Here is a 13,348-nt window from a genome sequence, read left to right as displayed (position 1 = left end):
TTACCCCTATAGTCTGATCTCTGACTATAATAGGGCCTGCAAAAGGGCTGGTACTTCTTACGTTTTTCCTCTGGAAACCCCTTTTTTTCATCTGAAGCTTTCTCCAGAATATCATCAAGTATGGGCCCAAAGACTCTGCCCCCTCAAAAAGGGAATGGATCACAATTTATTTTTTTGAATTAACATCTCCTGACCAGTTCTTTAACCATATAGCCCTCCTGGCTGCATTTGATAAAGACTGGCCTCTAGCTGTGAACCTAACTGATTCTGCAGTAGCATCTGCAAGAAAGCCGGTTGCTAGCTTCAGTAGAGGGATAGCTTTAATAATAGACTCTCGGGGTTCTAGCTGACAATTGATCTTTCAAGTCATCTACCCACAAATGCATGGATCGCGCCACAGATGTCACCGCAATATTTGTGCGGATTACAGCCGCTGAGCTTTCCCAGGCTCTTTTTAAGAGCCCATCCGACTTACGGTCCATTGGTTCCTTTAAGTTAGAGGAGTCCTCAAATGGAATGGCGGTTCTTTTAGACACTTTTGCAAGCGGAATGTCAATTTTGGGGATATCTTCCCACTCCTTGACCTCCTCATGATCGAATGGTAGGCGAAGTCTGAAGTCTCTAGGAATTGATATCCTCCTTTCTGCTTCTTCCCATTCTTCTAAGATCATAGAACGAATATGGGCATTTATTATTATTTTTTTATTATTATACATTTTTATAGCGCCATTTATTCCATGGCGCTTTACATGTGAATACGGGCAAATATAGACAAATACATTAAACATGAGCAGATAACAAGGCACACGAGTACATAAGGAGGGAGGACCCTGCCCGCGAGGGCTCACAGTCTGCAGGGGGTGGGTGAGGATACACTAGGAGAGGGAAGAGCTGGCTGTACGGCTGTTCAGTAGGTTGAGGATCACTGCAGGCTGTAGGCTTGTCGGAAGAGATGAGTCTTCAGGTTCTTTTTGAAGGTTTCTATGGTAGGCGCAAGTCTGATGTGTTGGGGTAGAGAGTTCCAGAGTATGGGGGAAGCACGGGAGAGACTTTCGACGTCTGAGAACGTAGCCCCCCAAACATCTCATCTTGAACTGACTGAGTAGTTGAGGGCTCCTCAATTTGCATAGTCCGTCTAACTGCTTCTAGGAGCTCATCTATATCATTAGATGAGAACAAATATTTCTTCCCTCTTTCGGGAGGCTCCCTGATCAACTCCTCATCTTCCAGATCTAAATCAAAAGAGCTGTCCTCGGATGACCGATCTGATTCTCTCTGTCTTTTCCTAGATCTCTGTAGATCCTGAGGTCAGACTGGATGGGCTGCACATACCTTTATATCTTTAGCATCGCCGACACCTGTCCCAGGGCCTCCTTACGTCGCGGGGAGTAGGAGGGAAGAGGACGCTGCCCCATGCTGCCGGCCACGACCCGGAAGTGACACGCGGCAGCCGTGAACCGGAAGTGACGTGCCAGGAAGCCGATGCGGTCCGCACTCCTGGCCATAGACACTGCAGGTCACGTCCTCACGATGACCTGCAGTCACACCCGGGATCCGCATGTCAAGGGAGCACCCTGCAGAGGCGTCCGGACGCAGGTACATCAGGGCTACATCCAGGGTCGAGAGCCCCCCCAGGGGGAAGCGACACTTCACCAGGAGCAGGGCTACACCGGTGCTGCTGATGGACCCCAATACTCGGGTTTCAGCAAAGCAGGGTCTTGTAGTGGGAAGGAAGAGGCCAAGCCTCCCCGATCCTCACCACCTGCACGGGACAAATGGAGCTCTTGTCGTTCCCATCCACAGTGGGACAGGAAAAACACTGAAGGGTGGAAGGGAGAGGGTCCTTTTAAACTCTCGTGGTTTCCTGTCCCACTATGGATAAGAAGAACGTCCTCCATGGTGCTGTCAGGTGGTGACCTGGAAATAAGCCCTCACCCGAACCGAGATCAGGAAAAATGGAGACGCTACGGGTATCGGAAAATGGCAATTTTTTTTTTTTTTTTTTTAAACAAAGTTTGAAATTTTTTTCACCACTTAGATAAAAAAGAACCTAGACATGTTTGGCGTGAACTCGTAATGACCTGGAGAATCATAATGACAGGTCAGTTTTAGCATCTAGTGAACATCGTAAAAAAGCCAAACAAAAAAACTGGAATTTTTTTTCCCGTTTTCCAGTACACGATATGTTAAAATCAATGGTGCCATTCAAAAGTTTGTAAGAAGGAACATAAACCAGCTCACCCGTGATTCAGCAACCAAACCTCGGGAGCACGGACCCGCTGTGTCCAGGCGTACAAGATCCAAAAAAAGAAAGAAATGTCCAGCTTCACCGAGTCCGTAAAAAAGAGTTTTCTTTATTCACAAACTTAAACATGGAGGATAAAGACTTCAGCACAACCATATGGGTAAGAATCTCAACGCGTTTCTGGAGACTAGGCTCCCTTAATCATGACCATTCAAAAGTACAACTCGTCCCGCCAAACACAAGCCCTCACATGGCCATATTGACCCCTTCCCCCCAAAAAAAGTTATGGCTTTATGAAGGGGAGGGAAAAAAAACCCGAAACAGAGAAAATACCTCCGGTCTTGAAGGGGTTAAACACTTCTGCTGTTAATATTTTAGGGTTAATTTTTTAAGATGCGTTTTTAACATTACACATTTTCTCTACGGGAAAAAAACACAACATCTTACAGTTCCAGCAAAGGAGATGGGGTTATATAGAATATCAGTGGGCATGAGATTTTTTTTTACTCAGGGTAAACTGACCTGCAGTGTGTTTGAAATCCACAACATATCAGTTTCACTTGGGAGTACGCTGAATTTTATGTGCAGATTTACACTAGATGTGGAAAATCTGAAGGTAAAAAGCGCAGATGAATTTAAAGTGCGTTTCTGATTTGGAAACATGTGTAATCCACACATGACTGTATTAATAAAGTTTTGTTAAAGACAAATATCAGTATAGAAAACAAAGCAGCTTTATTTAAAACATGACATACCAAAAAGAAAAAAACGCCAACATCAATAACGCGATTAACGGCATGTCAAAAAAATACCACTCAAAAACGCAATGAAAAAAAGAAACCAACATGTGATAACTTGTCCTTACTTATCTGAAAAGAGATGCTCCTGGCCCATCATGAACTGCAGATTATCGATGATAACATGGTTAATGTCATACATATACACCGCATGCTGCATGGTGGTAATCACAGACCTAAATGGGGTTGAAAAGAAATGTGAAAAATGAGACTTATCTATTGTGCTTTAAAGAGACTGTCCCTTAGACCATGAATGAGGATGGGAGGAGGAAGCGATATTAGCACTTCCAAAACTGAATACATAAAGGCCATTCAGTGTTCTGTGTACAGCAATCAAAAAGGCAGAGATAGCGATAAACCATCTCTGCCATCTTTTTGGAGAGTGTCTGAACGCTCGCTCCCAGCTCTTACTGTGCAGCTGCAATTATATTCTAAAATGTCCTTGCAGACTCACATGGTACCGGACAGGAGCTTTAAGTGAGTGTTTGGTGGGAGCGCTCCATGCACGTGTTGTCACTGTCACACAGCCACGACACATGCAGCTGCAATGCCGGACACCTGATCAGTCGGCGCGCTCCATGTATCCGGGATCCCTCTGCAGCTTATTCGCTAAGCGCCATAGCTTGCCGAATAAGCAGGGACCCGATCAAATTTGCTCATCTCTATTAATAATGCCCTACTTGTACCCCTCTTATTTTGTACATGTCAAGTTGCTGAGAACTTACTTTATATTTTGCTCCCCGTGAAAAGTCATGAAGAAAAGAGGCAGCTCTTCGAATTGATCGGCCCACTCGTCATACTTGTCTAGCTGCTCCTCCAAGCGCAGCAGAGAGAACTGGGTCAGCATTACTCTTGCCAGGCGGACATTGTTCAGCTCAAAACTCCCCCATAAGGTGTTAACCCCTTGCATGCACAAGTCCAGAGCATATTCACTGATAAATGTCGTTTTTCCACTGCCAGTTGGGCCTAAAATAAAGCAGAAAAAAAAACTAAACTTAAAAAAAAAAAAAAAAAGTAATACGGGGCTAGCAAATCCAAGTAGCTATATGGCCAAAGGGCCTAGAAAGCTGAATGGATGTGAATGGGAGTTCCCTGGGTTAATACAATGAATTTGCACATTTTAAAAAATCATTCCTAAAATTTATAAGCACCAAGTGTTTTACTAATATCAAATTAAAGGGGCTATCCCGTTTGTAACAAATAGATCCAAATAGGGCATACAATAAAAAAGTTATATGATTTTTAACTACATGTTTTAAAGATATCACACAGAATTACTTAAATGAATGTATTTTGGACTACAAACTATTTTTGCAATTAGGCTTCCTGAAAACTTTTGCAGTGTGCCCTCTATAGTCTCTGTGTTGCACTGTCTATTCCTGGCTGCCGAAAAGTTAAAAAGTAGTCAATCAGCATAGAATGACTGTTCAAGCCAAGTATAAGCACCCAGTGCACCCTTGGCATAGCTGAAAAAGTTCAGTACACCTTCCCACCTACTCATTTTCCATCTCCACTCTTCTCTGGCTCAATAAAATAGGGATTTTTGGTTACTCACCGTAAAATCCTTTTCTCCAAGACGCTCATTGGGGGACACAGGACTGTGGGTGTATGCTTCTGCCGCCAGGAGGCTGACACTAAGTAAACTTAAAAAAAAAAAAAAAAAAATTAGCTCCTCCTCCATCGTATACACCCTGACACTGGCTACCAGAGACTCCAGTTTGGTGCAAAAAGCAGTAGGAGAACAAAACACAAAAAATAATATAACAGCATAAATACAGAAACTTTATGTCTAGAAAAGATCCTACTGACTAATGTAATCAGATATAACCAAAGCAGCCATAAGGCTACCAGGGAGGGAGCTGTGTCCCCCAATGAGCGTCTTGGAGAAAAGGATTTTACGGTGAGTAACCAAAAATCCCTATTTCTCCTTCGCCTCATTGGGGGACACAGGACTGTGGGATGTCCTAAAGCAGTCCCTGGGTGGGAAAAATCACTCACCAGAAAAAGACATCCAGATAATGTTTGTCTATAAATGCGCCACTGCCGCTTGAAGAATTCTTCTACCCAGACTTGCATCTGCAGAGGTCTGGGAATGGACATTATAATGTTTGACAAATGTATGCAGACTAGACCAGGTCGCAGCCTTGCAAACCTGTTCTGCTGAGGCCTGGTGTCGAACGGCCCAGGAAGCCCCCACTGCTCTAGTCGAATGAGCCTTGATTCCGGCCGGAACAGTCATGCCCATGGAGCGATAAGCCTCCTGAATGGTCGCCCTTATCCATCTGGCCAGGGTAGATTTTGAAGCCGCGCATCCCTTCCTGCGACCCTGCGGAAGGACAAACAGAGCATCCGTCTGGCGAAAGGGGGCCGTACGGGAAACGTACCTCCTCAGAGCCCTCACCAGATCCAACGTATGGAGAGCCTTTTCTACACGGTGCGTAGGTGCCGGACAAAAAGAGGGCAGAACAATATCTTCATTAATGTGAAATGATGAAACAACCTTCGGCAAAAAGGATGGAGCTGGTCTGAGCACCACCTTGTCCTGATGAAATCGCAAAAAAGGAGGACGACAAGAAAGAGCTGCCAGCTCCGATACCCGTCTTATGGACGTTATGGCCACTAAAAATACAACTTTCCAAGAGAGAAACATCAAAGAAACCTATTGAAGAGGCTCAAAAGGAGCGTCCTGTAAAGCCCTTAAGACCAGATTAAGGTCCCAAGCTTCCAAAGGAGTCTTATAAGGAGGGACCTTATGAGCGACTCCTTGGAAAAAAGTCCTGACTTGACGATTAGGAGCAATCCTGTGTTGAAAAAGTACTGATAAAGCCGAAACCTGCCTTTTAAGGGTACTCGGAGCCAGCCCAGAATCCAGACCTGCTTGAAGGAAGGCTAGAATGTTAGGAACGGAGAAACGCAAAGGGGGCAGCCCGCGTTCTCTACACCAGGAAAGAAACACCTTCCAAGTGTGATAATAAATCCTGGCCGAAACGGACTTACGTGCACTGATCAAGGTATCTGCCACTTCTTGAGAAAAACCAGCCTGAGTTAAAACCCAAGATTCAACGGCCAGGCCGTCAAACGTAGGACCTCTGAGTTCTGGTGGTAGATCGGCCCTTGAGATAGAAGATCTGGCCGATCGGGGAGCCGCCAAGGAACCCCGGCTAGAAGTTGTACCAGGTCTGCATACCAGGTCCGTCGTGGCCAATCCGGAGCGATCAGGATGGCCGGCACGCTCTCTGATTTGATCTTCTTGATTACTCTCGGGAGCAGTGCCAGAGGAGGGAACAGATGAGAGATGAAATTGGTTCCAAGACAGTACCAGCGCATCCACGGCGATAGCCTGGGGATCTCGGTACCGAGAGACAAACCTGGGCACCTTGGCATTCACCTTGGACGCCATTAGATCCACGTCTGGAGTTCCCCAAAGATGGCATATCTGCAAAAATACCTCGGGGTGGAGAGACCATTCCCCGGAGGCTAGACCCTGACGGCTTAGGAAATCTGCCGCCCAGTTTTCTTCGCCCGGAATGTGGACCGCTGAGATCACAGAGTGATTTCTCTCCGCCCAGAGTAGAATCAGTTTTACCTCCTGCATGGCTGCCTTGCTGCGGGTGCCCCCCTGGTGATTTATGTAGGCTACCGCTGTAGCGTTGTCCGACTGAATCCGGACAGGGCGACCCGCTAGAAGATGGTGAAAACGTAACAAGGCTAGCCGGACCGCTCGAATCTCTAAGATATTGATGGGGAGTTCTGATTCCCGAGGAGACCAGCGTCCCTGAGCTGTGTGATGGAAGAACACTGCTCCCCAACCCAGGAGACTGGCATCTGTTGTGACCACTAGCCAATTGGTTGGGGGAAAGGGCTTCCCCCTGAGAAGAGATGAGCTGTTTAGCCACCAAGCGAGAGCCTGTCTGGTCTGAAAAGACAACCGAAAATTGCGGTTGAGAGAGAGAGGATTTTTGTTCCATGCTGATAGGATTGCACGTTGGAGGGGTCGAAGATGAAATTGTGCAAACGGAACCGCCTCTATGGTTGCAACCATCTTTCCTAACACCCTCATCCCGGACCGAATCGTATGAGGGTATGGTTGTAGAAGGTTCCTCACTTCCCGCCGAAGGGCTAGGACCTTGTCCTGGGGAAGGATAGTTAAGGCTTGAGAGGTGTCGAAGGTCATGCCTAAGAAAGAGATTTTTCGAGACGGCCGTAGAGATGACTTCCTTAAATTTACCAACCAACCTAGACGGGAAAGGGTGTCCAGAGTGATGTCGACATTTTCCTTGCATCCTGAATGTCTACTGAGGCCAAAAATTCTCCCTTTTCCAGAGAGGCGATGACCGACCGCAGAGACTCCATCCGAAAGTGTTGAACGCGGACAAACTTGTTTAAGAGTTTGAGATCTAGAATAGGCCTCACTGCTCCATCCTTTTTGGGCACTACAAAAAGATTGGAATAAAAGCCCTGGAATCTTTCTTCCTTTGGAACAGGAGAAATGACACCGCTGATACGGAGAGACTCTATGGAATTGAACAAGCTTTGACGAAGAGATTTGCACTTGGGAAGACGGGATGGGAAGAACCGGGGAGGAGGAAGGCAGACCAGCTCTATTTTGTAACCTGAAGATATGAGCTCTGCCACCCACTGGTCGTGGATTACCTGAAGCCAGACCTGGCGAAATAAAAGTAGACGTCCGCCTACCCTTTTGGAGATGCCCGGAAGAGGCCTCCAGTCACTTGGCCGAAAATCTTTGCGTCCTAGATCCTCTAGGTCTAGAAGACTGGGGACGCATTCTTCCCCCCTGACTGGCCGAATAAGGGGTCCGACCGTCTCGGTCCTGATTGGGCCGACCCTGCGCAGGAGAACCTGATGCTGGGGCCCATCTGACATAGCGAAAGGTTCTAAAGCGAGCCTGAAAATGGCGCCGAAAAGGCTGTCTGGCCCTCTGCTGAGGAAGGAATTTACTTTTCCCTCCTGTGGAGTCAGAAATGAGCTGAGCCGCAAAAGAAGGAAAAAGTGCTGAGCTTGAGGCCTCAAAGACGGAACGAGCCAAGCTCTCTATAAGACGATCCGTAGGATCCTTAATCGATGAGCCATTAGGGAGAGATAGTAACGTGTTAGAGGCTAAACGGGACACTGGAGGATCTACAGAAGGATTTTCTGCCCAATCACTACAAAGTTCCGAAGCAAAAGGATACCTAGCCTTCAGAGCGCTTTGCCCTGAAAAGCGTTTGTCCGGGTGCTCCCTATTGCGTCGAATGAGGTCCTCGAACTCAGGATGAGAGGAAAAAACCCTATGGGCCCGTTTAGACCGCTTAAATGAGACCTTATGATCAGAGGAAGAGACGAGCTCGTCTTCTATCCCCAAAGACTGATTGACAGCTTCAATTAGGCTGTCTACTGACTCCTGAAACCCAGGTTTATCAAAATTATGAGACCCTTCTGACTCGTCTCAACTTCACCGCTTTCTGCAGGGGAAGGAGAGCGAGATACGGAACTCCAGGATGCGGAAGCACCTGAGTGCCTGGGAGACGCTTTGCGAATCCGCTTTCCATGCGTCTGTCGAGTGAGCGCGCGCCCCCTGCAGGCCGCAGACTCCTGAGACCCCGAGGCCCTCTCTGAGACAGGCGGATTACCGGTCCCGACCGCCGGGGTCTGCAGTGATTTGATCGCTTCAGTAAGGGACGCCATGGATTGTGACAAGGACGTGACCCATTCCGGAGGAGCTACCACAGCATCTGGCTGAGGGACCGGAGCTGGAGAGACTACTGGAGGACTGGCAGGGGAGGGGGGCTCCTGGACATGTTCAGGGTCACAGGCCTCACAGAGGCGATTACTTTGGGCGTGCGGAAAAAGGGCACTACAAGATACACAACTGGTAAAAAGAACCGTGTGAGTCTTAACCCTTCTAGACATAATGATCCGTAATGCTATACCCAGGGCCAGAGACTGGGAAAAAAGGAATGCTTCAGCCAGATGGAGGGAAAAGCACTTACCCCAGTCCTGTGTCCCCACGAGTACCGAGATGGATCCTCAAAGCATGATGCTGAGCCCAAAAGCGCTGTCTTATATGCATAGCAGGCCTTAGGGGGGAGGGACCGCCAAACGATGCTGCGGCCTGGAGCAGGCCCGAAGCCGGGGCCTCAATTTTTCCCCCCTTAGAGCGAGGAGAGCCGGAACCGGAAGTGACGCGCCGGAAGGGGCGGAGCCCCACAGCGCGGTCCGATGGCCGGAAGTCCCGGCTCCAGGAAGCTGCTCCACGCCCGAAGCGGCCAGGCAGAGCCGATGCCTCTGGGGGGACAGCGGCGCTGATCCTAACGCCGCGCGCCGCCGGACCACGCTGCAGCGTAGCTGCGCCACAGCGTCGCCCGACATAACGCCACAGCGCCGGACAACGCCGCAGCGCCACAGATCCAACGCCCCAGCGCAGCAGTCCCAACGCAGCAGCGCCGGACCACGCACTCCCGGAGGACACAGCCGCCGGACCCCGCAGGTAATGCCAGGAGCCCCCCCATCATACCGCACTATCGAGGGGTAGAACCAATGACGGTGCAGGAACCCGATCTCCATTATCCCCAGGATAAGGAGAGGGACCGTCCACCACCCCAGCTAACACCGCAGGGGTGTAGAATTCAGGGGGGAACACACGGACATCTTATGGGCACCTGTACAGCCTGGAGTCTAGGTACCTCAGGGTGGTCAGGGCTAAGTCCGGTGAAGAATCCCACGTCGCGGGGAAGGATACGTGGAGAAAATCGCACGTACTTGCCCGTTGATGGTTTGGGGAGATCGGACCCTCAAAAAGGTCCGTCGCCCCTTCAATCCAAAGATGTTGAAAAAATCGGGTCCATCGATCCAGGACCCAGAGATGTGCCTCCTTGAGACACTAAGCATGAACTGGAGTCTCTGGTAGCCAGTGTCAGGGTGTATACGATGGAGGAGGAGCTAATTTTTTTTTTTTTAAGTTTACTTCGTGTCAGCCTCCTGGCGGCAGAAGCATACACCCACAGTCCTGTGTCCCTCAATGAGGCGAAGGAGAAACCAAAGTGGTCAATGAAAATATAGCGGGGTAGGGGACGTACAATTCATCAGTCGGCTCTGACAGGTAGCTAGTAACTATTACCTGTCTATTTCTGAGTTCCTATGTGGCGATTAATGACCATAATATATCAAAGTTAAGGTAAACTTTGTGGTCACAAGTCAGCAGAGAGGAGCTCAGAAAAATATATTTAAATTTACAAAGAAGCGACTATTGGATTCTCTGTTAACTAACAAGACATCAAGCAGTATTGTAGGGAAATAAAGAGCACGTAAAGCAAAACGGTGCAAATGTGTTAAAACCAAATTGTACAAATTTTTAGCCAAAAATGCATGCATTTCAGCAAAATGATGTATATTTTCCCCACTAATAGTATACATGAAAATAAGAAACTGTAATATCTCAGAGATATCAGCTTCTTTCACCTCTGAACTTACGTATTCTCAAACTTAACAAATCACTGGTAAAATCAGTATTTAGTGAATACAGATTTTCCCATTACTGGTTCAGGATATGACAATTGGTGCTCAAAGTTCTATGGAGAACAGTACCTTGCTTCAGGAGAACTTGCAGCAGAAAGTCTATATCTGCCTCTAGATCCTCCCTTTACCAAATGCCATCGCCTATCTCAACAACTGTAAAACCTATCATCTTTACTGAATACAGATTTCACACTTGAATTGAGAGTGAAAGATCAGTCTGGGAGAAGAAAGAAGCAGATTTCTCTGATGAGACATATTACAAAGTTTCTTATTTTCATGTGTACTAATGATTTATGATATAAAAATTTAGAGGGAATCTGTCACGTAAAAAACTCAATCTGCCGATATGAGGTTGATCTGCAGGTTAATAGTTCTGAACCTGCTCGGCGCCGGCACAGAGTAACTTGCTACTGAGAGGAAATTAATATTGTCAGTGCTGGTAGAATTCGGGTTTTAGTCACCGCTGTGTGTAAAGAGTGACAGCTGTTACGGTGTCCCCATCACTGACTGACATCCGGTCCTAATGATGATCGAGCTGTCAGTCAGTGCCAGGGTGCGGTTACAGCTGAGACAACCTGTGCTGCCCCGTGACTGAAACCTGAAAACTACGGGGAGGAACAAAGTTCATTTCTTCCAGCCAGTGGAACTCCAAGTGCCGATGCCGGGCAGATTCTGAACGCTATTAACCTGCAGATTAACCCCATATCTGCAGGTTAATAGCATTTTGTCATGTGACAGGCTCCCTTTAACCCCTCTCAGACATCGGGCGTAATAGTACGCCGATGTCGGACTCCCTCCCTTTGATGCTCCAGCGCTGAGCACATCTTTTCCAGCTCACATCAGCTGTTTTGCATTTTATTTGGAACTCAAGGTCCCAGAGTCTGGAGGAAGAGTGGAGAGGGACACAATCCAAGCGGCTTGAGGTCTAGTATGAATTATCCACAATCAGTGATGGTTTGGGGAGCCATGTCATCTGCTGGTGTAGGTCCACTGTGTTTTATCAACACCAAAGTGGGACGGACTAAACTGCATATTGGGATTATGGGATGATGGGCTGCAATACTAGACTCCACCACTAGATGGCAGCACATTTTACAAATGCAGCCCAGGAAATGACTTCTTGTAATATAGCAAGAAGGGAATATGGGTATAACGATTGTTCTGTATGGGGATTATGGGTGAAATATCACAAATACACATGCCCAGGAACATACTTCATCTACTTCTGATAGGAATATGGGTATAACTATTGTTCTGTATGGGGATTATGGGTGAAATATCACAAATACACATGCTCAGGAACATACTTCATCTACTTCTGATAGGAATATGGGTATAACTATTGTTCTGTATGGGGATTATGGGTGAAATATCACAAATACACATGCCCAGGAACATACTTCATCTACTTCTGATAGGAATATGGGTATATCTATTGATCTGTATGGGGATTATGGGTGAAATATCACAAATACACATGCCCAGGAACATACTTCATCTACTTCTGATAGGAATATGGGTATATCTATTGTTCTGTATGGGGATTATGGGTGAAATATCACAAATACACATGCCCAGGAACATACTTCATCTACTTCTGATAGGAATATGAGTATAATTATTGTTCTGTATGGGGATTATGGGTGAAATATCACAAATACACATGCCCAGGAACATACTTCATCTACTTCTGATAGGAATATGAGTATAATTATTGTTCTGTATGGGGATTATGGGTGAAATATCACAAATACACATGCCCAGGAACATATTTCATCTACTTCTGATAGGAATATGGGTATAACTATTGTTCTGTATGGGGATTATGGGTGAAATATCATAAATACACATGCCCAGGAACATACTTCATCTACTTCTGATAGGAATATGGGTATAATTATTGTTCTGTATGGGGATTATGGGTGAAATATCACAAATACACATGCCCAGGAACATACTTCATCTACTTCTGATAGGAATATGGGTATAATTATTGTTCTGTATGGGGATTATGGGTGAAATATCACAAATACACATGCTCAGGAACATACTTCATCTACTTCTGATAGGAATATGGGTATATCTATTGTTCTGTATGGGGATTATGGGTGAAATATCACAAATACACATGCTCAGGAACATACTTCATCTACTTCTGATAGGAATATGGGTATAATTATTGAGTTGTATAGGGATTATGGGTGAAATATCACAAATACACATGCCCAGGAACATACTTCATCTACTTCTGATAGGAGTATGGGTATAATTATTGTTCTGTATGGGGATTATGGGTGAAATATCACAAATGCACATGCCCAGGAACATACTTCATCTACTTCTGATAGGAATATGGGTATAACTATTGTTCTGTATGGGGATTATGGGTGAAATATCACAAATACACATGCCCAGGAACATATTTCATCTACTTCTGATAGGAATATGAGTATAATTATTGTTCTGTATGGGGATTATGGGTGAAATATCACAAATACACATGCTCAGGAACATATTTAATCTACTTCTGATAGGAATATGGGTATAATTATTGTTCTGTATGGGGATTATGGGTGAAATATCACAAATACACATGCCCAGGAACATAATTAATCTACTTCTGATAGGAATATGGGTATAATTATTGTTCTGTATGGGGATTATGGGTGAAATATCACAAATACACATGCCCAGGAACATACTTCATCTACTTCTGATAGGAATATGGGTATATCTATTGTTCTGTATGGGGATTATGGGTGAAATATCACAAATACACATGCTCAGGAAC

The 13,348-nt window shown here is 46.2% G+C and overlaps 1 protein-coding gene across 1 annotated transcript in view; it reads right to left on the bottom strand.

Annotated features, from left to right (window-relative positions):
- Window positions 1–13,348, bottom strand: part of TWNK (twinkle mtDNA helicase) — a 38,049-nt gene that overhangs the window by 17,532 nt on the left and 7,169 nt on the right. The window contains exons 2-3 of the mRNA XM_069760213.1: window positions 3,768–4,008; window positions 3,111–3,218 (exon numbers count right to left, since the gene is read on the bottom strand). Coding sequence (XP_069616314.1) covers window positions 3,111–3,218; window positions 3,768–4,008 — 349 coding nt within the window. The remainder of the gene's footprint in view (window positions 1–3,110; window positions 3,219–3,767; window positions 4,009–13,348) is intronic.

The sequence above is a fragment of the Ranitomeya imitator genome, chromosome 1 (genome assembly GCF_032444005.1).
Source record: "Ranitomeya imitator isolate aRanImi1 chromosome 1, aRanImi1.pri, whole genome shotgun sequence".
Taxonomy (NCBI): Eukaryota; Metazoa; Chordata; class Amphibia; order Anura; family Dendrobatidae; genus Ranitomeya; species Ranitomeya imitator.
The sequence above is the reverse complement of the archived record's forward strand: the minus strand, read 5'-3'. Positions and strand labels throughout refer to the sequence as shown.